At 42.0% G+C, this 27,386-nt stretch overlaps 1 protein-coding gene across 1 annotated transcript in view; it reads right to left on the bottom strand.

Annotated features, from left to right (window-relative positions):
• The window catches only part of DNAH7 (dynein axonemal heavy chain 7), a 264,651-nt gene that overhangs the window by 157,440 nt on the left and 79,825 nt on the right, over positions 1–27,386 (bottom strand). Inside the window, exons 19-22 of the mRNA XM_032803624.2 lie at positions 22,922–23,115; positions 21,464–21,662; positions 16,978–17,118; positions 5,350–5,562 (exon numbers count right to left, since the gene is read on the bottom strand). Of these exons, the coding sequence (XP_032659515.1) occupies positions 5,350–5,562; positions 16,978–17,118; positions 21,464–21,662; positions 22,922–23,115 (747 nt within the window). The remainder of the gene's footprint in view (positions 1–5,349; positions 5,563–16,977; positions 17,119–21,463; positions 21,663–22,921; positions 23,116–27,386) is intronic.

Raw genomic sequence — 27,386 nt, 5'->3', positions numbered from 1 at the left:
TGTCGAGGCCATGGTGGGGGTAGGGACGTTGAGGTTGGGCTCAGAAGGACCTGCGTTGGGTCTGCAGAGTGTGCATCCCAAGGGAACGCATGATGACACGGTTATCCTTGAGGCTCTGGAGTCTAGGGTCTGTTTTCTCGGAGAAAAGGCCCTGGCCTTCGAACAGAAGGTCCTGAATCATGTGTTGCAGTTCAGGGGTAGGCCGGAAACCTGCAACCATGATATTCTCCGCATTGCAACTCCCGAGGCCATGGTCCTGGCCGCCGAATCTGCAGCGTTGAGAGAGGCCTGCAGGGAAGTCCGGGATATCTTCTTCCCTTCCTCGAGAAGGTTCTGGAACTCTGGACGGGAGTCCAGCGGGACCAGCTCGGTGAACTTGTCCATGGACTACCAGGTATTAAAACTGTACCTGCTGAGAAGGGCCTGCTGGTTAGCTACACTCAACTGTAGGCCCCTTGCGGAGTATACTTTGCGTCCAAGTAGATCCATGCGTTTAGCCTCCCGCGATTTTGGGGCGGGGGCTTGCTGGCCATGGCGCTCCCTCTCATTCACAGACTGCACGACCAGAGAGCATGGAGGAGGATGCGTATAAAGATATTTGCACCCTTTAGATGGTACCATATATTTCCTCTCCACGCCTCTGGCCGTAGGAGGGATAGACGCTGGGGACTGCCAAATCGAGTCCGCTTTGGCCTGGATGGAGCGGATAAATGGCAGGGCTACACAAGTCGGGGCATCTGAAGATAGTATGTCCACGACCGGGTCCTCCACCTCCGGGACTTCCTCCACCTGAAGGTTGATGCTCAACGCAACGCGGTGGAGAAGGTCCTGGTGGGCTCGTAGGTCAATGGGGGGCAGGCCCGAGGTTGATGTACCCGCTACCGCCTCATCTGGTGAGGAGGAGGATGAGAGACCCGGAATCAGTGGTTCAGGATGTGACTCCTGGTCCAGAGCGGGGTCGGTGTCTGTGGGATCCTGAGGGTCCCGGGTCACGGCTGAAGTGTCCGTATCAGCCTGAGGAGGATGACTAATAGTGGCCTCTGGTGCCCGACGGACCGACATGGCGGACCGCGACGTTACCATAAGATCGCCTTGGGCTTGGTGGTATGCCCAAGGCGTCCAGAAGGACCACTGTGGTGCTTGCTCCAAGCCCTGGAACTCTGGGAGGGCACGGGCCTGGGAGTCCAAATCTCCATAAACAGCACTATTTGCTCGGGACGATCCGGATGGTTGTCTCAATGGCCAGGGCGGAGCAGATATTCCATGAGGTGGGTACCAGACGTCATGCCTCGCCGAACAGCGGTACCGGGAGCCATACCGGTGCCAAGATGTGGACCGGGACCTGCGACCAGCACGGTGCCGGGATGTCGACCGGGACCGAAAGGAGCGGCGGTGTGATCGACTTCGCTGGGAACGGTGCCGGGAGCTAGACCGCCGTGCTGAATACCCATCCGGAGATCAAGATCTGGACCAGTGCCGCGAGTACGACCGGTGCCGAGAGGGGGATCGGTACTGGGACTGCGAGCAGTGCCTGGATGTTGACCGGCGATAAGAGCGGAAGCAGTGCCGGGATCTCGACCGCGAACGGTGTCTGCCTGCTGCCTCGATGGATGGTGGTCTGACCATGGCAGGCTTCCCCGCTGATGGAAGGACCCTCACCGGCAGTGCCAGGGGTTGAGGCAGGGTGGGCTCCGTAAGAGCAATGAGTTCCCCCGCGGTTGAGAAGGTCTCCGGCGTGGTGGGAACAACGAGCTCAACCGAGGCGCGTGCCGGGGAGCTGTCATGCACCGGACTCGACGGCTCTTGCCTGGCCGGAATCGACGGTGCGGAGATTACCGGTGCCGCAGCAGTTGTCGGTGCCGGACGGCTCGGTTTGGCGTGCTCAGACTGCGGTGCCGAGGTTGGAGCCGCAGGAGCCTTAGGCTTTTTGGCCCTCGGAGAGAGGGAGCGATGCCGGGCCGGTTTCTGCGCCGGAGATGGTTGGTGCCGGGGTGTCCCAACGGTGCCAGCAGTCTCCAGGGCCGATGAAGCACTTCTCCCCGGTGTGGACTGCGCGGCACTCGGTGCCGGAGCTGGAGGGGTGAGGCCCGCCTCCATCAGGAGCTGCTTCAAGCGAGAGTCCCTCTCCTTTTTTGTCCGCGGCTTGAAGGATTTACAAATGCGGCACTTGTCCGTCAGACGGGATTCCCCCAGGCACTTCAGGCAGTGATCATGGGGGTCTCCCGTTGGCATCGGCCGGCGGCAGGCCGAGTACTGTTTGAAACCGGGAGAGCCAGGCATGAGCCCGGGCCCCAGGAGGGTGAGGAGGGGGTAAACCCCAGCCTTCTAACTATATACACTAACTATCCTAACAACTATTACGAATTAATAACAACTATAACTCTAAAACTACAACTTTATACACAATAAGTAGAAGAACGGGTGAAGAGTTAGGGAAGTGGAGGTCAGCTAAGCCACACTCCACTGTTCCAACGACCGACATGGGCAGTAAGAAGGAACTGAGGAGTGGACGGGTAGGCAGGGGTATATATTCGGTGCTGTAGCAGCGCCACTCCAGGGGGCGCCCAGCCGACCCGCCGGGTGTTGCTGGGGAAAATTCTTCCGACGAACGTGCACGCGGCGCGCGCACACCTACTTGGAACGGATATGAGCAAGCACTCGAAGAAGAATATATAGTTACAGATTAAAGGAAAACATACAACACAGTCTAGAGCCTATACTTATTAACAAGTTTCTTTCCTGTCTAATAAGGTATTTCTCACCCAATGGTCCCTATAAAGCTTGTCCCATCAAGAAAGCTGGGATCCACTTTTCATGAAACACACACACTGGCATTGTTGCCTGCACAATGGATGCCATCTTGTGCCTTCTTTTCTCCTATTATACAGTTCCATACCTTTTGTCTTTTTTCATAACCATGGCATTTTGTTAACTTTAGTTCACCCCAATGGTCCTCCTATTCATAGTATGCTTGGGCTCTTTTGTGATGTGTAAAGACCCAAACCACCATTTTGTCCAGACTGCCAACATTTGGCTAGGCTGGGTCAAAAGATGTCAATTTTTCTCATGCTTGACTGCATTAGCACTGAAAGCCACACCAGCTCAAGTGACCAGTTTCACTTCCAGCAGCTTTGGAACATAATATTCTACATGTGACCTAACTCAAAATATTTTACATACCTACATCCTACAATAACCATGACAACCAGCAAGTTTTTAGCTTTCAGCAGAGACTGCACATGTCCCTCTTCGCAAAATATTGTGAAGATGGCAATCAGAAGAGAACATGCCCACCTGGGCATGTCTAATCATGTCCCTGGGTACAGACGTGTAATTGTGTACCCCACTCTGTTGCCAACATGGGTCAACAGGGGCACAAGTGGTTCTCAAAATGTTAGCTAAGGAGCAGATCTATGTAGTCCCCAGAGATATTTTGATCATAATTTTCATGCAATAAGGATTCTTGCAGTTGTTCAGGGTTCTCAGAATGTTAGGTAGTTTTTCAATGAACTAAACTCAAAATCAGCCCTTCTCTGCACCCTGTTTCACCTATGTCCCTGTTGGACGTTTCTTTGGAATATATTCAGCAGTGACCAACTTATGGAGAATACCAAAATGGAGGGTAGCAAACACAAAAAAATAAAACATGCCTGGGAGAAATTATATCTGTGAGAACCATTGGCAATGGTTGAGATTCAGTATCAATAAATGTAAAGTCTCACATCTAGAGAGAAAAAATAAATAGTACAGATACAAAATATGGAGATGTAAAACTGCACTAAAATAAACTATTTCACAATGTACCTTTAATATTACCTTGATATTACTTATTCATAAAACCAAACAATGTATTACCACAGAGTAGGGTCATGTTTCGAAGGTGAACCCATAAGATCTATCTGCAATTACATGGCACAGTATGAAAATGTTTGAGAACTGCTCTAGGACAATAGCTCAGATACGACTCACGTGAGTAGGGGTAACTGATAGATATTAAATGACCTACACAAAAATAAGATGCAGCCAGATTTTTGTTCTATTACATACAAATTTCTCTAATTAAAAATGAAACAATAAACGTTAGCAATGCACATGATTTTATCATCCCAACAGTGGAAACAGCATTAGTACTGTTGACCTGTCAGACTTCTTTAAGACCTTATAGCATACTGCCAGCCAGAGTCCCATAATGCTCTGAGGTCATGCTAAGACAATGAAAAAAATACTAGCTTGCTAAACTTATCAGAAAAGATGTAGTAATCTTTGGAATATTTTTGCAAGAATTGCTAAGCAAGAAATAAATGTTTTTAGCAAGGTACTAACCACAGCACTAAATAGGAGCTTGAGCTAAAACAAATATTATGCAGCTGGAAGTGTATGAAAGTAACAGGAAACTAGGAAAGATACTACAAAAGATATCTCTGTATGTGAAAAAGAGGAAATAATGAGAATGAAACTGTAAACAGCTCAGGTATAGAAGTGCCAAGTTGTAAGCAAATAAGCCAGCTGATAGCATTATACCTGACTGTCATCTGCTGCAAGGATTGGTTCAACAGACTTTGGTAATGTATACCTCCTTTCTGTTATGCGCTGACTAATCATTACCTAAAACACTTGATCTAAATGAGTTATCTGAGATCTCTTTAGTTATGAAATAATTCAAAGTCATGAAACATATCGATCATTATTGACTATTAATTTGTAACAGTACAGTGCATTTATAAATCTTATTGCAGCTCAGAACAGTTCATGTTTAGATACAAGACCAACTGGAATTTCGAAAAATACTTTAGCACATCTTCTGGCCAGTATAGTGATTCTAGTCTTCTGGTAACAACTGTTCCCAACAGATTTCTCTAATTACTGCTACAAGCTGCTCTTTATATTGGAACATATCCTCCTGATGAATGTAATATTTAAAAACATGGTCTCTGAGACAAATATTTAGACCTTTGCCAAGAAGTGTAATGCATTCTCATCACACAGAAATCTTGATAAGTCAGACTAAAGCTCTTAATTCAAAATTAAAGAGCACTAAAAAGTTCTCTACCTAGCCAGCAGTGTCAGGGAATCAAACTATACTCTCAGACCAAATTAGCCTTTATCTGCAAACCTGCAGATTCAGCAAGTGCACTGACAGTCAACAATGACGAAAAAAGTAATTTTAATTAAAAGCATATATTTATGGCTATTTTATCTTGCAATTGGCAGAATGACTAGATAGATATATTTTGTCATAAGCAAAAATTCTCATATTAGTGTAACTATTACCTGTGTCAGCAAGCAAGCACAAATTGAAAAGCTATGAACAGAAATTCTCTTCTAATAGGATTCAGTGACATTACTTACCTCCCAGTAGTACCTAAGCTGACTTAACCATTCAAAATCACTTTCATCACTGACTTTCTTGCTTACTAGAGATGCAAGAACATCCCTAGCATGAACATCCAGCACAACAAGTGCTCCAAGAGTCACTCGATTCTGCTTAGACAGCTTTCCTCGCACCAAGGTAACAATGTCATCAATCTGTCTAGTATTCTGTTCCAGATAATCCTTGAGTGCCTGAGAGAATTAAAAAATGGATTACATTGTTAGTTAGAAACTACCACAAATTCTGCTTATTTTACCATGAATTTTGTGTTTTTAAGATATACTCTGACAAAGAAGATTGTTACTTGCTTTTAAATTTTACTTTTAAAATACATGTAACCCTCACTTGGACTTTGCTATCTCCTGGAACTCTGGACTCCAGACTGAGCCTCTAGTGGGTCCTACCCTGAGGTCTACAACAATAATGGATACCAAAGCTCTCTGACACTATTTCCCAGCATGCTTGGAGTCAGGGGTGCGAGCAGAATGGACTAAAAGCTCCTGCTGAGGCCACTGTGGAGGTTCTACATTGGGAGATATTAACAAGCAGTTTGCTGGACCAATGATGAGAAAGGGCTGTTCACCCCCTAAGTGGATGGCCAGCCTGATTCAGAGACAATGTATATGTCTACACTGCAGTTCAACACCCATGACTGGCCTGTGCCAGCTGACTTGGGCTCACATTGTTCAAGTTAAGGGACTGTTTAATTGCAGTGTAGATGTTCAGGCTTGGGCAGAAGACTGGGTTCTGGGACTCCCCAAGCGGGAGGGTTCCAGATCTCAGGCTCCTGACCAAGCCTGCACATCTACACTGAAATTAAACAGCCTTAGCCTGAGCCCCTTAGCCCAAGTCAGCTGGCATGGACTAGTCGTGGGCTTTTAATTGTAGTCTAGACGTACCCAAAGAGACTAGCTTTAGTTTCAGTTTGAGCTTTGAGTTTGGGGGGAACTGAGAGAGAAAAGAACAGCTCAGGGAATCTCTGATTAACCCCCATGCCTCACAAAAGGAGCCTAAACTGCTGTGGGATCTAGTGTATGAGTCAAGCAGTTCCAGCCCTGCAGAGACCAGCATCCAGAGTGGCAATATTCTGACCCAACAATGACTACTGAGGGCCAGCCGAGACCTACACAGGACTCCAGACCACGGAGCTAGGAGAGGATCCTGCCCTTCCCCCCCGGGGGGGAAGACATAGTAAGGGGGCCCTTTCTGTTTAATCCGGCCAACATTCACAGAGCTGCACTTGTCTCAGGACTCAACCTCAGCATACCATCTGCTTGGAATGGTGACTGGTGGATCTGGGGGCTAGGAAGTGTTGTGAGTATTGGGAAGTGGAGAATAGGTTGATTTATTAATGATATATTAGTTAACCCTGACCCTTTCCTTTCCCAGATTCTATTTTTCTATTCCCAGTAAAGCCACTCCTTTGTTATACTGTTATTTTTGGGCATGTCATGCATTTGCTGGGGTTTATATTAATGTACTTTATTGTTTTTCATGTACTGGGCTGTATACTCCTTACCAGCACTGGTAGCATAATTTATTTTCCCAAGGGATAACACTCTTTGTGTCTTGGACACAGTGAGGAGCCACCCTGAGTGGATGCATCAGGCATTCACAACAAAAGAAACCATGACCCAACCCGCATGAGAAGAGAGGAGAACCTAAGCAGTAAGCACCAGGAAGGAGCTTGAGCGACACATTACTACTTACAATATGTAAACGATCAAAATATATTACTAGAAGTATAAGAGCATCTATTATTTTCTCCCATGGATATAAGCAAGCCCTCTCTCAAAAGTTAAGTGGCATTATCAACCAGAAAATCACATTTGTGTCTGCATATTTTATACCTACCATAGATACAAGAACTAAGATGTCTGTAACTAAAAGCAGCTAATGAGAAAATATTTAATTCCTTTTTTTTAGTTAAACAAACTTTAGTCTTAGTCAGTGTCACTGTTTCTCCTCTACGGAGTTAGTGTCTTTCTTGCTAACAAGGCCTTAGAAAACATTAAGGCTTCCCCTGGTCGAGAATTTTTCATCAGAATAATTCTGACAGAAAATGCCCTTTTTGCAAAAATAAAAATTTCTTCTCCCCCCAGCTCCAGACCAGGGAGGCTGAACATTCTGGCTCTCTGCTTTTCGGGTTCCCAGAGCCGGGGGAGAGGAAGGAATGTTGAGTGGCCAGGCTCTCTTCCTCACCTCTCAGATGTCAGTTTCACTGAAGTTTCTGACCAATCAGCCCAAAAGCTGAAAACATTCTGTTTTTGGACTCCTGAAACAGAATTTCTCTTGATGTTTTTGTCCTAGTTCAATGGTAAATTTTTTCAGAACTGAAATTTTACATGGGAAGGTATTTCCATTTTCAGGCCAGCTCTAATTAAGGCCCCAGCTGAGGAAAACACACCTATTTAGAATAGTACTTAATATGTAAGTTCTTGACATTTAATTAGGAAGAGGGCAATAAAAAAAACATTGTTTTAAATTAGTTTTTTATTTTAATTTCAAGATATACTTTTAGAAGGTGCTCTATCAGAAACATGATTTTTTAATTAATCCATTTAAAAATGAATTCAAGTAACAATGTCCCTTTAACACGTTAAAGTTATGGTCACTAGAAAGTTTCAAGAAATAACTTTGTTCTCTTGTATACAAAAAGCTGCGAAGATTATGCTTTTCCTCCACAAATCACCAAAGTAATTCTAGAAAAAAAAGATTAATGATTAATATAATGCAAAGTTGTCATTTTTGGTTGTTAATAGTTTTAAATGTATAGAGATGCATTGATATTCACAGAGACAAGTTTTGATATAAATGTAACAGAGGAGATTTTTGCAACACATATTAGAAATTCCTAAAAGAAATACACACTAGAAAATGTATAATGCTTTACTTTTTTGTGAAAAATTATCAGCTATGAACTCTCAATTATTGCGCTAGTAAGGGCCCAATTCTGGCCTCCACAGCAATTGGCTTCCCTGTTTACTGAAATCAATAGGAACTGCACATAGCTATGTGAGAGAAAATTTGTCCCCAACAATAAGATCACAAAATTTAGATCCAGATTCTGATCTAAATACAAACATCTCCAAAGGCTGGGGGATGATAGGAATCAGTATTTCATTTTGGCCTGTTAGAGAGATTTTATCTATTTTATTATTTTTGTATAGGTTTTACTATTGTTAGTAACACCATAATTATCTTCATAATTATTCATGGATTTATCCTCACAACATTCCTGTGAGGTATGAAAGTATTATCTGTTTTACAGATGGGAAATTGAGACAAAGGATTTGTCTACACAGTACTTCAGCCAGCACCAGTGTGACTTTCAAACAGTACTACATTAACATAAACTAGAGAACATTCAGTGTGCACCAGCCCGCTTCACATAGGCCAGTTAATGCCTGACATGCTAGTGCTGATTAAAATTTACACCCCTTCTGGAGCAGACAAAAGCACCACGTACACAAACCCAAAGAGAGGTAAAATGACTTGCCTAAGCATGCAGTGTAGTTGTAGCCATGTCGGCCACAGGATATTAGAGAGACAAGGTGGGTGAGGGCCTATAAAAGATATTATTTCACCCACCTTGCCCAAGCATGAAATCTATGGCAGACCTGGGTATGGAACTGAGAAATTTCTTAACTGATCATTTGTTGTTAGTAGCTTCTCTCCTCATTCAGCACTAATATGTAACATATCCCACCAGTGGTATTTAGAGGCGGGCCAGATATCATTATCAATATCATTGCCAGAGGCTCTAAGACTAAGCCATGACCTTCAACTCAGGGCAATTAAAGAGTTCTTCCAAAGCTGTAAAAACACTGCAGCAAATAATTATTAGCATTAAGACAACTTGATATAATGTCTTAATTAATCTGAAGACAAGATTTCCCTAAGTCTCCCTTTAAAGAAAAAATTCAGTTTGTAATTTACCAGACCACTAGGGCAGGTTGAATGAGGAGAGACATTGCTAATCGAAATTTCTCATTCTCTTGCACACCTTCTCTCCTCATTCATCACTAATGGGAAGTAGTGAGCAGAGAATCACAGAAACGTGTGGGGGTGTAGGTGTGGGTGTGGGTGTGTGTGTGAGAGAGAGAGAGAGAAACAGAGTTTTAATTATTAGAATAGAATAACAGGCAGGAATGGAAATTCCCCCCATATATAGCAAGGAATTATGTGGCAGCCAACCTAGTACAATCTTACCACCAAAGGATGCCTCCACAGAAGAATGGAAACTTGGTTTGCAAATCTTTCTCAGATGAGGTTCATATACTTTCCCTAAAAACCCTCTAGGGACTTCTATGAATAGTTTCCCAGATTCCTAGCATGCCCACTGGTGCAGGATTTTAACATCTTACCTGCAGCCACTTTCAGGCCATAAAGCTTTTGGCACTTGGGGTAGAATGAGATGAACAGGGTACAATTGGCATGTGTACTCCATATACATCAGATATATCTTTATAGCACTAGGAATGCCCATTTATGTCACAACCGTCTAAAGGAATATCAAGGGTTAGAACAAAATGATGAGAAAACTATTTCCGTGGAACTGCAGAAAGAGGAACTTATCTTGAACAGAAAGGTTTCTGGAGCTATAAAAATAACCTTTTCCTCATGACAAGAGCAATGTGATTCCTGCATAAATAGGGGAACAAATTCCTAAGAAAGGCCACCGATAGGCTTATCTAATCTGAAATTTGAATTAACCTTGGTATTTGATGATACTCAAATGGGAAGTCTGATGTGCCTTCCTACGGAACACCATGTTTTACGATGCTTGATTGTAGGGGTACGTCCAGACTACCTGCCGGATCAGCGGGTAGTGATCTATTTATTGGGGATCGATATATCGCATCTCATCAAGACGCGATGTATCAGTCCCCGAATGCACTCCTTCAACTCGGGAACTCCACCAGAGCGAGCGGCGGTAGTGGAGTCGACGGGGGGAACCGCGGCCATTGATCCCGAGCCGTGAGGACAGGAGGTAAGTCGAAATAACGCTACTCCCATAGCTGAAGTTGTGTATCTTACATCGACCCCCACCCCTCAGTGTAGACCAGCCCTAGGACTCCAATCAACCATTTTGAAGAAACTCTAATGTAGGTGAGATCACCAGAACTTTGTGATTAATATTAGATTTGTATAGTGGTAGCATCCAAAGGTGAAGGCCCCATTGTTCTCGGCACTGCACACATAAAGAGTTAGTCCTTCCCCCAGAGAGTTTTCTATCTTCCTCCCACCAGAAACATTAATTTGACTAGGCACAATCAAACATTCATTTGACTAGATCAATTTACTGATTGAGGTATCTCTAGATACCAAAATGTATCAGAGACTAATGGAGAATCCCTGCTGAACTACACATCTCTACTGATGCTGTTAACCATAGGTGTTCTTGGTCCAGATGAAGGAGTCCCCTCCTTGAAGAGGTCTGGTCTTTTCTGCAGGTGCAATGTGGGTTCCTTTGCTGTCTAGCAAATCCAAAGTGAGCAACATAATTGCCCACTATGTGGTTTCTTGCATCTTCTTCTGATGCAGCCGGTACTGTCCCCTGTCCTAGACAGGAGATTGAACTTGAAGGATCAAAGACAAATCTTAAATGGCCATGTTTATGGGTTGGCTTTTTGGGTTTTTTTGTTCTGTTCAGACACACCAGTGATATAGCTGTCAAAGTGAACTAAAGTATATCATTGAGATTTTTGACATTTGTCTTCCAAGTATGCTTGCTGTCCTGCAAGGCTTGCTTCCATAGTGAGCAGGGAAAAATGTTTGGCTTTCAGAATGTTTCTACTTACCTGTCTACAAAGGGGCATTCGGATGTGATCTAAAAATGACTTTTAATCTTGCATTGAATCAAGCGTGGTTCCATGTTCTCAAATGGAATTTTTGCAGAAGCATTTTTGAGGAACCCACCCAGAGAATAACACTGACACATAGCATCAGCAAAATTAGCTTTGGATGATCACTCTCATGAAATGACTGATGAAATGAAGTTTTGGAACTTTACAAAATTTTACCATGATAGTAAAATTATGGCCATGCCTGGTTTGACCTCTGGGCACCCAATGCTCTGCATTGGGTTCACAAGCTCATCTTGATTTTGAATTTGTGACTATGAGTCCTGGCTAGTTATGAATGGTCTGTTTCTCTGGAGAGGACACTGATTGGCATGTTGTCTAGGTGCATAGCTTGTGACCTATGTCTTGCTGTGACTACTACCAGCCATATCTGAAGATTCTGGGTGTGGAGAGTGGATCGGAATTAAGGATCTTATACAGGAATTGTTAGCTCTCGTATACAAATTATATTTTCCCCTTTGTCATGCTGAAAATGTTTTCATTTGGATAGCGGTGGCTTTAATCATTTCGCAACCCCAAGCACAGTGGCATGCCACGAGGGGCGCTCTGCCTGTCACCGGTCCCGTGGCTCCGGTGGACCTCCCGCAGGCATGCCTGCGGAGGGTCCGCTGGTCCCGCGGCTCCATCAAAGCTGCAGGACCAGCGGACCCTCCGCAGGCATGCCTGCGGGAGGTCCACCGGAACCGTGGGACCAGCAGACCCTCCACAGACATTCCACCGAAGGCTGCCTGCCTGCTGCCCTCTCGGCGACTGGCAGAGCACCCCCCGTGGCATGCCGCCCCAAGCACGTGCTTGGCGTGCTGGGGCCTGGAGCCGCCCCTGCATTTGGAGGAAATTTTATCTTGGTTCCATTGGATACTCTTGCTCCAGATGTTTCACTCTGTGACGGCAATAGTTTCTAATTTAACACCCTTGGTATTAGTAAAAACAACAAGGAGTCCTTGTGGCACCTTAGAGACTAACAAATTTATTTGGGCACAAGCTTTCGTGGGCTAGAACCCACTTCATCAGATGCATGGAGTGGAAAATACAGGAGCAAGTATAAATACATGAAGGATGGGAGTTGCCTTACTAGGTGTAAGATCAGTCTAATGAGACAATTCAATTAACAGCAGGATACCAAGGGAGGAAAAATAACTTTTGAAGTGGTAATGAGAGTGGCCCATTTCAGACAGCTGACAAGAAATTGTGAGTAACAGTAGGGGGAAATTAGTATTGGGGAAATTAAGTTTAGATTTTGTAATGAACCAACCAACCAGTCTTTATTCAGGCCTAATCTGATGGCGTCCAGTTTTCAAAATTAATTCCAGTCCTGCAGTTTCACACTGGAGTCTGTTTTTGAAGTTTTGTTGTTGAAGAATTGCCACTTTTAGGTCTGTTACTGAGTGTCCCGAGAGACTGAAGTGTTCTCCTACTGGTTTTTGAATGTTATGATTCCTGATGTCAGATTTGTGTCCATTTATTCTTTTGTGTAGAGACTGTCCGGTTTGGCCAATGTACATGGCAGAGGGGCATTGCTGGCACATGACCGCATATATCACATTGGCAGATGTGCAGGTGAACAAGCCCCTGATGGTGTGGCTGGTATGGTTAGATCCTATGATGGTGTCCCTTGAATAGATATGTGAACCGAGTTGGCACCGGGGTTTGTTGCAGGATTTGGTTTCTGGGTTGGTGTTTTTGTTGTGTGGTGTGTACTTGCTGGTGAGTATTTGCTTCAGGTTGTGGGGCTGTCTGTAAGCAAGGCCTGGCCTGTCTCCCAAAGTCTGTGAGAGTGAGGGATTGTCCTTCAGGATAGGTTGTAGATCCTTGATGATGCACTGGAGAGGTTTTAGTTGGGGGCTGTAGGTGATGGCTAGTGGCTTTCTGTTACTTTCTGTGATGGGCCTGTCTTGTAGTAGGTGACTTCTGGGTACCCTTCTGATTCTTTCAATCTGTTCACTTCACCAGGTTGATGTGAACAGATTGAAAGTTTTAAGAATGCTTGATAGAGATCTTGTAGATGTTTGTCTCTGCCTGAGGGATTGGAGCAATGCAGTTGTATCTTAGAGCTTGGCTGTAGACAATGGATCGTGTGATGTGATCTGGATGAAAGCTGGAGGCATGTAGATAAGTATAGCGGTCCGTAGGTTTCTGGCATAAGGTGGTGTTTATGTAACCATCGCTTATTAGCTCTGTCGTGTCTAGGAAGTGGACCTCTTATGTAGACTGGTCCAGGCTGAGGTGGATGGTGGGGTAGAAATTGTTGAAATCTTGGTGGAATTCCTCAAAGGAATGCTATGCTGCTTTCAATGCAACCACTCAAGGCTTTACTCAGTACATCTCTAGTCATTTTGAACACAGGAAATGATTTCTCTTCTACTATTCTGTAATCCCACAACAGTGCAGCTTTCTGGCTAGTGGAATCTTCAAATGTCTCTATCCAGGTCACAGATTGCCTGAAAGTGCTCCTTATGCTTTAAGATGGAGCCCGTCTGTGGCTCAGGGGAGAGGTGGAAAAGTGGACCCTTTCCCAGCTTTCAAAATCTGAGCTTCTTTCCCAGGCGGAGAAAGGGTCCGTGCACTGAAAGCCAGATAGGAATAATTCCTATTACACAGCAACCTGAGTTAGGACTCCACAGGAGTGACTTTTGGACCCTTTCAAGGGGGTTTATCATTTCAGCCCAGGTCTACTACAGGATCTATCCCCTGAGCTGGCTGGATAGAGTCATGCTTATCTTCAGAATTCTCTCCTGAAATGTTCAGAGGCCCTTGATTGGGCTTTTCTGCACAGGACATGGGAGATGAATCCAACATGCTGGCCAGACTCAGAGCTCCATGTTCTGGCAGTGCTAAGGTCAGTTAGTTGTGAACAAATAGGATGTAATTTGCCCTCTTTAGGGCCTGTAAGTGCTGCCTTGTATAGTGAATACTGCTTAACTTTAGCCCAGTTTTGTAGGATAGAATCATAGAATCATAGGACTGGAAGGACCTCGAGAGGTCATCTAGTTCAGTCCCATGCACTGATGGCAGGACTAAGTATTATCTAGATCATCTCTGACAGGTGTCTAACCTACTCTTAAAAATCTCCAATAATGGAGATTCCACAACCTCTCTAGGCAATTTATTGCAGTGCTTAACTGCCCTGGCAGTTAGGAAGTTTTTCCTAATGTCCAACCTACGCCTCCCTTGCTGAAATTTAAGCCCACTGCTTCTTGTCCTATCCTCAGAGGTTAAGAAGAACAATTTTTCTCCCTCCTCCTCACAGCAACCTTTTCTGTATTTGAAAACTGTTATCATGTCCCCTCTCAGTCTTCTCTTTTCCAGACTGAACAACCCCAATTTTTTCAATCTTCCCCCATAGATCATGTTTTCTAAACCTTTAATTATTTTTGTTGCTCTTCTCTGAACTTTTTCAAATTTGTCCACATTTTTCCTGAAATGTGGTACCCAGAACTGAACACGATTCTCCAGTTGAGGCCTAATCAGCATGGAGTAGAACAAAAAAAATACTTCTTGTGTCTTGCTTACAACAGTGTTGCTAATACATCCCAGAATGATGTTCACTTTTTTTGCGACAGTGCTATACTGCTGATTCATATCTAGCTCGTGGTCCACTATGACCCCCAGATATTGAAGAGAACTGGACCCAGAACTGATTCCTGCGGGACCCCCCTCATTATGCCCTTCCAGTATGACTGTGAACCACTGATAACTACTCACTGGGACCAGTTTTCCAACCAGTTATGCACACACCTTGTAGTAGCTCCATCTAGGCTGCATTTCCCTAGTTTGTTTATGAGAAGCTCATGCGAGACAGTATCAAAAGCTTTACTAAAGTTAAGATATACCACATCTACTGCTTCCCTCCCCCTACTCCACAGGGCTTGTTACCCTGTCAAAGAAACCTATCAGGTTGCTTTGATGTGATTTGTTCTTGACAAATCCACAGTGACTGTTACTAATCATCTTATTATCATCTATATATTTGCAAACTGATTGCTTAATTACTTCCTCCATTATCTTTCCAGATACATAAGTTAAACTGACTGGTCTGTAATTCCCCAGGTTGTCCTTCTTTCCCCTTTTATAGATTGGCACTATATTTGCCCTTTTCCAGTTTTCTGCAATCTCTCCTGTCTCCATTGACTTTTCAAAGATAATCGCTAATGGGGTTCAATATATCCTCAGTCAGCTCCTTGAGTATTCTAGGATGCACTTCATCAGGCCCTGGTGACTTGAAGACATCTAACTTGCCTGATTGATTTTTAACTTGTTCCTTCCCTATTTTAGCCTCTGATCCCACCTCATTTTTATTGGCATTCACTATGTTAGATGTCCAATCACCACCAACATTCTTGGTGAAAACCGCAACAAAGAAGTCATTAAGCAGTTCTGTCATTTCCACATTTTCTGTTATTTTTCCAGCTTAATTGAGTAACAGGCCTACCTGTCCTTGGTCTTCCTCTTGCTTCTAATGTATTTGTAGAATGTTTTCGTGTTAGCTGTTATGTCTCTAGCTAGTTTGATTTCATTTTGTGCCTTGGCCTTTCTAATTTTGTCTCTACATACTTGTGTTATTTGTTTATATTCATCCTTTCTAATTTGGCCTACTTTCCACTTTTTGTAGGACTCTTTTTTATTTTTATTAGATCACTGAAGATCTCCTGGTTAAGCCAGAGTGGTCTGCCATGACTGAGTGGAGCAAGGGGTTTTGGAGACAAGACACTACAGTGGTGTATCCAGGTGGTTGAAACCACCATCCTGCCAAATACCCAATTCAGGAGGGAAGCAAGAGAAAGAAAGATAATAAGTTGTTACTGCACAAAAATCAATAAAATTTAAAGTTATAAATCAAATTGTTGGGAGAAATTGAGCCACCAACTTGTTCCATCGCTGGAGTCAGAAAATCTGGTGACCTGAGCTGAAGGTTGGGATTTTGTTCTGAAGCCTTCAAAAACATTAGACCACCTCTGAATTCCACAGGTGGGAGTCTTCAAACCATTAGTGATATATGAGGAGAGAAGCAACCTTCCCCACATTGACAAACTCAAGTCACAAGTTCTGATCCAAACTTTCCCGAAGTTGAGGGTAGTTCAGATCCACTTTGCTGGTCCAACCTTGTAGCTTGAACTAAACACTTTAAATCAGAGACAAGGAGTGGCAGATCATAAAGCTATGCCAGTAGACACCACCTGAGAATCTAGAACATAAAGAACACAAGAGCTACCATACTGAGTTAGACTATAGTCCATCTTGCCTAATATCCTGTCACTGACAGTGGCCTATACCAGAGCCTCAGTGGGAGTGTACAGTATCAGGCAATTTTGCAGTAATCTACCTGTCTTCCACTCTCAACTTTTGGTAGTCAGAGATTTAGGGTCACCCGGAGCATGGGATTGCATCCCTGATCATCTTGGCTAACAGCTATTGATGACACATATCTGGCACATACATGTCACTCAGATATATGTTCAGTTGTTGAAGAATCTCCATTCCAATATAGTTTGAATTCTGAAGCATCATTACACATAGTAGAGAAGAAATATTTCCTTCATATTCTTCCAGGGTAAAAATTCAGGTACACTTTTCAAGTGGATGTTCAAAAACATAATAATTACACCCCAAATATATAACTATCCAAATATTTCTGAACTCCACTGGTTTATACAACATGGGCCCAATTCACCACTGTATTACTCATACACTTTTATGTGAGAGTAACTTAAATTGTTCTTATAAGCTTTAACAAATGTTTACCTGTTGGCCATTTCTAATGGATTTTTGCACCTCCAAAGTCCAGAAAATCTGGGATACACAAAGAACTGTCTGTCCCGGCCAGTCTCTCACCCAGTTAATACGTAGAGTTCTTGGATAGGCTTCTATTGCTTCTGCAATCACCTAGTCATGGGGAGAGAGGTGATGGGGGAAACATAATGTAGAGTTAAGACACACAGACAGTGTTCAGATCTTGAATCAGTTTATGATAGGCTTTAGTGTTGAGAGTCAGAGCCAAATCAGAGCTAAGATTCAGGTCCAAGCTCAGTTCCATAACATTAATTTCACAAGAAGTCTCTCAAAATTTCAGCCCATGACAGTGGAAACCTCAAGAAATCAATCAACTGATCCGACAAAATTTCCAAGATCCTAATAGTGGGAATCTCATTAGATAGTCTCATTGGATTCTGACATCAGGAACCAAACATCTTGCAAAAACAGCTTTTACTGCAAACTAAAACTGGAAAAGAGACTCCCCCACTTCAATTTTAGATACAAAATAGAACTAAAATTGAAGGAATAGTTGTGCCTGGACATTTTAATCCTAAACCTGATTCTAAAGAATGAAGAGGTTCAAAGTTGAGGTTCATTTGGACTTATCTCTATCAGCTTCTTTTCTAATAATGGAATAATGGTCCTGATTCTCCTCTAATTTACACAAGAGTAATCCAACTGAAATCAGTGTAGCTGCACTGGAGATTACAGTCAAGGCCAATAGTTTTTTCCCCCATCAACAAAACTTACAAGCAAAGCTGAGGCCATTTGCTGATTAAATCTTTTAAATTTTTTAGCGTTCTGCAAGTGATCTAGAGAAAATGCAATGATAAAAGAAGCATTTGAGCTAAAGTCTTATTAGTTTTGTAGTTGTAAGTCCCAGTGACATCAACAGAAACTAAACACATAACCAATGGCAGAATTTGGCCCATAGATTTGACAAGCTTAACATTTAGCTTATCTAAATAAAATATATGAACTCAAGTGAAAGTAAAAACCAAGCATTACATTCAAAGAACCTCAACAAGCCACAAACAGATTTAAATCTAAGTGAAAAACTGACCTGAAACTTTCAGCTTTAAGTTTGCTTCAAAAAATTGTGTTGATACCGAAGAGAATTTCAAAATAATATAAAGCAAAAGACTGGCTAGATGGGATTCTGAGATGACTGTATTTAAATTATATAACGAAAAGTCAGTGTGAGAATTACTAATTTTATCCTAAATCTTCAGCAGTTCTTACTCCCTCATGTGAAAGCTGACTGTAAGAGATAAAAGTTGGGAATGCAGATGTGTCCATCACATAAATGTATACTGCACCCAAAATTGAAAATTTTTGTGAATTAGAAGTGAATAACAAAATTGTTTAAAAAACAATCATAAGCTCCCAAACTAAGAATTGATCTTGTGCCCAGATGTACACATGCACATAATAAAAAAGTAGAATAGTCTATGTATTTGAGAAGACAGCACACTCAATGTTCTTCCACTGAGAAAATGATGAGGTTTGTTAAGATATTCTGATCTACATTATCTATTTTCCAAGATCATTCAAGTAGGGTGCAGCCATTCAAAGCAGGTTTTCATCTTATAGAATAGTTACTTGTGTATCATCTACAGAAATAGAGAAGTCAATAACAAAATCACAAAAAACTATCTATACAAACTTCCACAAATACACTGAAGTAATTGACTCCTTCTGAATATCCATAAGTTCGGGATCTGAAGAAAACTTTGCAAAGTTCCTACTTGTGGAATTTCTCTTTAAGTGTTCCATTTTGGGTGGAGGTGCAATCTTGCAGATTGGGAAGAAGTTTTGCAGCCAAATCCTGTGAATCTCAGGAATCCACAGGTGGCTAGATTCATCCCATACTTATCCTCTGGGCTTTTGTGCTGATTCTATAACCTTCCCTACCCTGCCTACAGTGCTCTTACTGCAGGGATCCATTAGAGTTGTGCTGCCAAGGAATCCTTAGCTCACATTGCCTCTGGAACACCCTTCAAAGAAAGATTCCTAGGCCAGAGGGAGAGCTGTGAAAAGTTAATAGAACCAGCTGCCTTGACTTTCCACTAGATTCTCCAGGGGCCTTGAGGTTATGGACTATGTCCACACTTCCAGCCCTAATCTTTCCACTACAGATTCCTGACCCAGCTGAGGGCTCTCCATAGAGATCTGTTGTAGGCAGGGTGGTGCTACCAAGGTGAGCGATTTCCCCTGCTCCACTGGGAAGGAGAGATCAAGGCTGAAAGTCTGCTTACCTATCAATGCTGCTCAGTTTTGGGGAAGAATCTGGCCAAGAATTAATAGGGAACTGTCAAGCTTCTTTTACACAACCCTGAGATCCAAATGTATCATTTAACACTAAAAACAGCAGATAAACTTATGATCCTCCAAGGAGGAATCTCTCGCCATAAAAAATGAATGTATTGCATTCATACATGTATATAGTTTTTTTCATCTGCAACAGAATATGGTTAGCATTTTTCACTTAATTCAAGAGTAATACATTCTCTATTAATATACATTAAAACTATTTTCAATTGTATCTGTTTCAGAGCACCCTGATAAAGTGAAACTACTCTGTAGCTACCAATAAGACTGCATCTGGGAATACAATGTGAAATTTTAAACATTAAAAAAGATATAGCAAAAATTGGTAAGATCCAGAGAAAGGCAACAAAGATGGTTAGAGGTGTGACAGAATTTGCATATGATGACAGAGTGCAAAACCCAGGATTATCTAGCCTGGAAAAAAAAAGAATAAAATGGGTCTTTACTGAGATATTCCTAATTAACAAGACCCTAATGAAAACTGGTCAGTCTCTCAGTTTAATCCAGTGGTGCCCAAACTGCATGGCACACCCCCATAGGAACATTCAAGGGGATGTGGCAGGGTCTGGGCCAGCCCCCACGGGGCACAGGGAGGGAGCACCATCCAGCCCCACTCTGCCCCAGCTCTGCTCCAGCCACAACCCCAGCCCCAGCTTGGGCACAGGCCTCAGGGTAGCCCCTGCCTCAGATCCCAGGTCCACTCCCAGCCACAGTGCAGTTGCAGCCCCAGCCCCTGGCCCCTGCCTCAGCCCAGCCCCGACCAAGGGCCGGCTCATAACTCTGGCTCTGCTCCAAGCTCCTGATTGCACTGCCAGCCTCTCTCACAGCCGCGGTTCCCAGGGGAGGAGGCATGGACAGGTTCCATTACAGGTAAGGGAGGGTGAGATGGAAAAAGTTTGGAGATCACTGATTTAATCCTCATTGGGATTTGGTCAGACCTACTTCAAGAACAAGGAACACTCAAAATTAAAGGATAGTAAATTTAGAATGAATTATGGAAAGACCTATTTACATGGATAATAATTAACCAGTGGAATTCAATGCAGCATGAAGCACTAGACAACTAATGTGATTGCACTAAATAGGTTGGATAATATTCTGACCACACAAGTTAGTAGAAATGCAAGCAAAATAATTATAGGAAGAATCATGTTTTAGGGCATGCATTGAACAACTGTGAATATTTAAAAAAGGAATCCTCACCTCCCTTTGCTATGTGCACTAACAACTTGCAAGTTTCATCTTGCCTTCCTCTGAAGTATCAAACACTGGGTACTGCCAACACCTAGGGGTCACCCAATGAAATTATAGGCAACAGGTTTAAAACAAACATAAGGAAGTACTTCACACAACGCACAGTCAGCCTGCGGAACTTGTTGCCAGGGGATGTTGTGAAGGCCAACAGTATAACTGGGTTCAAAAAAAAGAATTAGATAAGTTCATGGAGGATAAATCCAACAGTGGCTATTAGCCAAAATGGTCAGGGGTGATTGAAGAATTTGAGGGTGTTCGGCATTGCCCAGCACCAGACACTTAGGATGTGTCTACACTACAATTAAACACTCATGGCTGGCCTCAGTCAGCTTAATCAGACTCACAGGGCTGTTAACTTGCAGTAGAGACGTTGGGCTCAGGCTGGAGCTTTGGTAGCCCAAGCCAAAATGTGTAAATCGCAATTACAGAACCTTGAGCCCAAGCCCTGCAAACCTGCCTCAGCTGGCATGGGCTAGGCCCGGGTGTCTAACTGCAATGTAGACATACCCTTAGCATCTATAGGTCTGGGAATTGGAGACCAGAAATGTCACACCAGTATTTCAGAGCACTCCTGGTAGAACCACTAGACCAGATCAAAACAAAATTGTCTCTATGTTGTGCTTAAATGCCCCATTTCAACAAAGCAATTAAGTACATGTTTAACAGTAAGAATATGGTTAAGTCCCACTGATTTAAAAGCACACTCCTGAGTGCTTTCATGAATTGGGGCCAAGTGAATATAATAATTTTGTACTACATGTAATACACTATGCCATTTCTACACTGGATTACCTTGCTTGATTGTTCCATCAGGAATGTATCAGGAACAGTACATACTGCATTGTCATGTTTTATTGTACACAGAATAAAACAGAATATATTTTATTACCTTGTGGATAGAATTTAGCATAGCTGCCTCCAACTCAACAAGCCACTTTTCAACTTGACCTCTTGCTTTAGATGTTGAGATTGTTTCTATGAGTTCCACAACCTCTCCTTCACTACTCTTGATATGTGTAATGTCTAAAACTTCAGTAAACTCGACACTTGCAATTCCTTCAAAACACTTCTTCAAGTGAGGGTTTACCCTGCAGAAAACAAAACAAAACATACAGAATTTAAGACTACATAAATAACCAAACTTTACTTTAAAGCTCAGACAAACTATTTCCCATCAATACTATAAAAGAAAAAAAAGGAATGTACTTCTTAAAGGTAATTTTGCGGAATTTACTTTAGGAAAACATTTTTGACCTGCTAATGTTCAAAGATTTACACACACACACACACGTACATTTAAAGATTTACATACACACACCATGTTTTTAAAGAGCAATTTAAATTTTTTTAACATTGTTCAGGTCCTCAGCAATTCAAACACTGGTGAGGCTCAAGCACAACTGGCGTAAGTGTTGATCTTCCTATACAGTCTAAAACTCTTTTTCACTTAGTTATATATTCCATACAAAAAGATACATTAAAACAACATTGCAAGTGAAGCGATCAAATAAGTTGCAAGTTCAGTGATTAAACACAACCTTAATTCTGCTCCTTTTGTGCACATAAATTACAATAAAGTCTTTCACTGCATAATAGGATATTTCTTTCTTTATTTTTTTGTTCTCACAAAGTCCCCTGTCTCATTCATTCCATAGTATGTACACTTCTGAGTGAATGAGTCAGTTGTTCAACCTTCATTTTTATCCTCATGTTCAGTGAACAGACTTCTGGTGCACGCACTCCACACGGCTCTCACCCGCAACTGAATATCACCTTACTTAGCAAGTATTTTCATTGACTTAAGTGGAACTACTTGTGGGGTAAGATACTATTTAGTATAAGTGAGAGTTTCACAATCTTGCCATAAATGAAGCAGTAGTCCTACAACGTATGAAATCCATTACTAATATATAGTTTAAGCTGTGCAGAGGGCATTTGCAGACCTTTGCACTGGAGTGAACTATACCCAGAACTCCAATGTTTAGTGTCATCAGAGGTCTTCCAGTCTCTACATCAAGTTCAGTCCTCCACAGGTAATAGCAGGAATGCGATGCTTTTTTTCTAACTTTCAGTCTCTACCTTGACTCTCATTTTACTGAATTTCTCTAGTGTGCAACCGGGGTGAACAGTTTGAAAAAACATATTAAATTTAATTAATACATATTTTAAAAGTAACCAGTTTTGGTTTGGATTCTTCCTTGATAACTCAAGGCCTGTTCTTGTAGTTACTTCAGATGCATAAGTCTCAATGAATAAAATGAGAGTTCTATGAATAGAGCAGCTACAGGATCATACCCTTAAGATGCATGTATTAGGAGCCTCACATATATATCAAATATTACTGTACCGTGTAGGATCTTTGGTCTCTGAAAGAATCTCAAGGAGTTCATCGTTAGATAAGAAAAAAAATCTGGGGAAGAAAAGACGCTTCTTTTCTAAGTATTCATTAAGTCCCTTAAGAATTAGTTCCAGCAATTCATTGCACTTTTTTAGCTTTTCCAACATCTTGTCTATCATCACCACTGTCAGAACATGTTTGTCCTGAAAAACAAAATGAAATTATTCCACTCAAAAAAGGCTAATGTCATACTGAGTAGTTTGCCACTCTGACATGGGAATTAAAATCTGGAACAAAGTCCTCTCTATTTCGTTTGAAATTTTGCTTTAACCCATAGCATTATCTAGTGTATATTTTATTATACGTGTTTTATGTTAATCTTCTTTAATATCTGATTTTTTTAAAGAAGGTGGGTTAATAGAAGGTATTAAAGTGAATTTTTGAATCATCCACATTTACTATATGAAAATACAATCCAAAATATAGGATCCAATCCTAAACTGATCTACAACACCATAGTTTCATTGACTTCAATGCAGCTACCTATATTCACACCAGCTGGGGATCTGGCCCATAATCTGTAGCCAGCCTATATAATTCATTAACATAGAAAATCAAACAGATGGCATTAGATGGATTTTTTAAGAAAAGCCTCTGGATAATTTTATGATCAACTACAGTAACTCCTCACTTAAAGTCATCCTGGTTAACGTTGTTTCGTTGTTACGTTGCTGATCAAACAGGGAACATGCTCATTTAAAGTTGTGTAATGCTCCCTTCTAATGTCTTTTGGCAGCCGCCTGCTTTGTCTACTGCTTGCAGGAAGAGCAGCCCGTTGCAGCTAGCTTGTTGGGGCTTGGAACTGGGTGGACCAGCAGCCCCCTATCAGCTCCCCCTATCCACTCCCCCCTCTCCTAAGCTCCTTGTGCAGCAGATGCCCAGCAGGCTAGCAGTTGCAGCTGTCCCTCCCCCCACTGCCATGTGCTGCTCCTGCCCTCTGCCTTGGAGCTGCTCCCTGAGACTCCTGCTTGCTGTGCAGGGGAGAGGGGAGGAAGACGGGGCTAATGTCAGGATGTCCCCCACCCCCTTGCTCCTGCATCCCGCTTACCCCCTCTTCCATGAGCAGAGGAGACACACCAGGGCTCAGGATGGAGGGAGCTTGCAGCAGCTGTGGTCTCAGCAAGCTGATCTAATTAACAAGGCAGTGTACTTAAAAAAGGGAAATGTGCATATCTCCCTCCATTCCTGCTGCCTTGTAGAGTGAGAGTGTTAACCCTGGAGAGCTCAGCTAATAGCTAGTTCATCATTCAGCAGTAAGGGAAATATCCCACCCTCTGACTCCTCCACCTCAACCAAGCTTCACAATAATCATCACTGCATACTAGTATTAAATCGTTTGTTTAAAACTTATACTGTGTGTGTATATATAATTATAATATAGTTTTTTTTTCTGGTGAAAAACATTTCTCTGGAACCTAACCCCCTCACTTACATTAATTCTTATTGGGAAATTGGATTCGCTTAACATTGTTTCACTTAAACTTGCATTTTTCAGGAACATAACTACAACGTTAAGTGAGAAGTTACTGTATATTGATCATTACACTTTGTCACATTCTGTACCTCAAAGTCACATCCTTAAACCCTCATATTCACCATGGTGATATGATTAGGATATGTCTTGTACAAAGTATATCTTGTGAGGTAACATTTTAAAAGTCTTGATCTCTTGGATTGCATGTACTATAATCGTTTGAGAAGTTATGAAGCATTGCTTCACCTCTACCCCGATATAATGCGACCTGATATAACATGAATTCAGATATAACGCGCTAAAGCAGTACCCCAGGGGCTGGGGCTGTGCACTCTGGCAGATCAAAGCAAGTTTAATATATCGCGGTTTCACCTATAACATAGTAAGATTTTTTGGCTCCCAAGGACAGCGTTATACGGGGGAAGAAGTGTATAAGTGTTACTAAAATATGTTGCGAGGTTGAGAGATGCTCACAACCAAAATTTCAAAAAGTACCACCCAGATGTGCTGATGGACCATTAAAGGGAATCCGCTCTCCCATCCCAGAGACTTCTCAAAGAGAGCACGTATGCAAGAGAGACTGTTTAACCAATAGGGACTGCCTGAACCCCACATCCCAGCAAAGATCTTTCCAGTAAGCGGAAGAGAATATAAAAGAAGGGAAATGACACCATCACTTGGCCTCTCTCCACCCTCAACTCAACACCTGGAAGAATGTCTGGAGGACAAAGACTTTAAACAGGGGAAGGGAGGTCCCATGCTGGAAAAGAGCCCCAGCCTTCGTATTGAGGATCTGTAACCTGCTTGTGCCATCCATCAGGGTGAGACTGCTTGATTCAAATCCTATTTAGTTCGTAGAACAAATTTATTTTTAAGTAATCAACTTTGATCTCTATGCTTGCTACTTAATCACTTAAAATCCATCTTTCTATAGTTAAGAAATCAGTTTTATATTTTACCTAAAACAGTGTGTTTTGGTTGAAGTGCTTGGGAAACCTCAGCTCAGTTTACAAAGGCTAGTGTGTGTCCATTCCACATTGAGCAAATGGTGAACTGGATAATGAACTTATACTGGCCAGCCTTCTGGCCACCGCAAGACAGTAAAATTCTGGGTTGCAGGGCTAGGGAGCTGGGGATAATTGGCTGGAGCCTCTATTGTTGGTTCATGAGTGGCTGGGAGAGCATTCAGGTAAAACAGTTGAATGTGTCCTTGCCTGTGGATGTCTGTGTAAGTGCAGTGCCTATCATAGCTTGACAACAGCATGACAGTGTGAGAGGGATATCCCAGGCTGGTGGGACAGAGGAATCAGCGGTCCCACAAGCCAGGCTGCACCCTGGGGATCCCATCACATCCTTTGGGGGGGGTGTAATCAAATCAAAAGGGTTTACAGCATCAATAGATTTCTGCACAGGTCAGAATTCCTTTTATCCCTTGTGTAAAACATTACATACATTCTGCCAGAAATACTGAGATAGGGAAGTTGTGGGTGGCAGGTGTTTTCCTATCTGTGAAGGGTCAATTTGGTTAAATGTCAGAGTTAGAATACCAAACTTGATCACCCATTATTAAATATTAAAGGGTGCTGTTGCTTTTTAAAATATAAAACAAAGGGAAATATTATAGGTTTTTTTCACTCTCCAACATAAACTGGATTTTTTATTATATTTTTGTTCTGTATAGAAGATAAAATAATTCATGTCAGAAATATTATTGAGCCCTTTCTAAATTAATCCAGAATTTCAGCAAACAAAATTAATTCAAATACTTAGTGGAGCTACTGTAATTATCTAAGTGAGTTATCTAATTTACCATAAATGAAAGAAAATGAGAGGTTTTGCAGACTTGTTAGTTCTAATGAATGTCATACTAATTGCAGAGAATGTGAAGTTGCTTGTGCATCAAGATTTATTTTTAATAGGTCTCATGGTCAATGTATAAGCTAAAATAGTACTCCCCAAATACCAGTCTTTAAAAGCAAATTAAAAATTTAAATAAAAAGTGTTAAAATTATCCCATTCCAGTTAGCAATTATTTTGACCAGACATTTGAGTATTTGCAGTCTACCTACCGATGAAACACCAGATTAGTTGGTTATCTAGTTGATTTTGTTAGAAAGCACACATGCCTAATACCTTATTACAATGTTCCCTTGTAAACGAAGTATATTATACATAAGCAAAAAAGCCAAAGCAAAAAACCCTGAAATTACTTGGCATTCTGATATTTGCGCCTTTAATTATATCAAACCAGAACACAATCTGAATTAAATAACTATTCATGCTTTTCAGCCATATAAAGATAAAATGAGCTGTCAAAATTCAGATATAGCTAATATTGGTTTTATAAGACAGCATTTGAAAGTGCATATTTAAGTACACTCTATAAACTGTCAAATAATAAAGTCTCTGGTTTCCCTTCTTAGTATGTACATCATCAGCAATTTTTCTGAGTACAATTGAACTTGCAATTCAAAACTGAATGTTGCCAAATGTGAGAAGAGGGATCGTCCCTGGTTATGCTTAGATTCTTTTCATATGTAAAAAAGAGGTAAGACAAAAATAAACATTTCAACTTTCAACATGGATTTCCTATCTACAGTTCTGAGGAAGCATCAAGAATAAATGAGAATGCCATTGTTCTTACACATTCAAAACATCAGTGTCACTTGTTTGTAGGGTGACCAGACAGCAAGTGTGAAAAATCGGGATGGGGGTAGAGAGTAATAGAAGCCTATATAAGAAACAAACCCAAAAATCAGAACTGTCCCTATAAAATCAGGACATCTGGTCACCCTATTGTGATACAGCATGGCCAGAGGGCAGCATAAGAGTGTTAGCAGGGGGCCTTATTCCCTGCCAAGGGAGGAAGGTTTGCTTCAGATTAACTAGAACAGCTGTGGCCAATTAGAGCACCTGACTCCAGTTAGAGCACCTGACTCC

The sequence above is a fragment of the Chelonoidis abingdonii genome, chromosome 10, assembly GCF_003597395.2.
Source record: "Chelonoidis abingdonii isolate Lonesome George chromosome 10, CheloAbing_2.0, whole genome shotgun sequence".
Taxonomy (NCBI): domain Eukaryota; kingdom Metazoa; phylum Chordata; order Testudines; family Testudinidae; genus Chelonoidis; species Chelonoidis abingdonii.
Note: the sequence above shows the minus strand (reverse complement) of the source record. Positions and strands in the feature narration are given on the sequence as shown.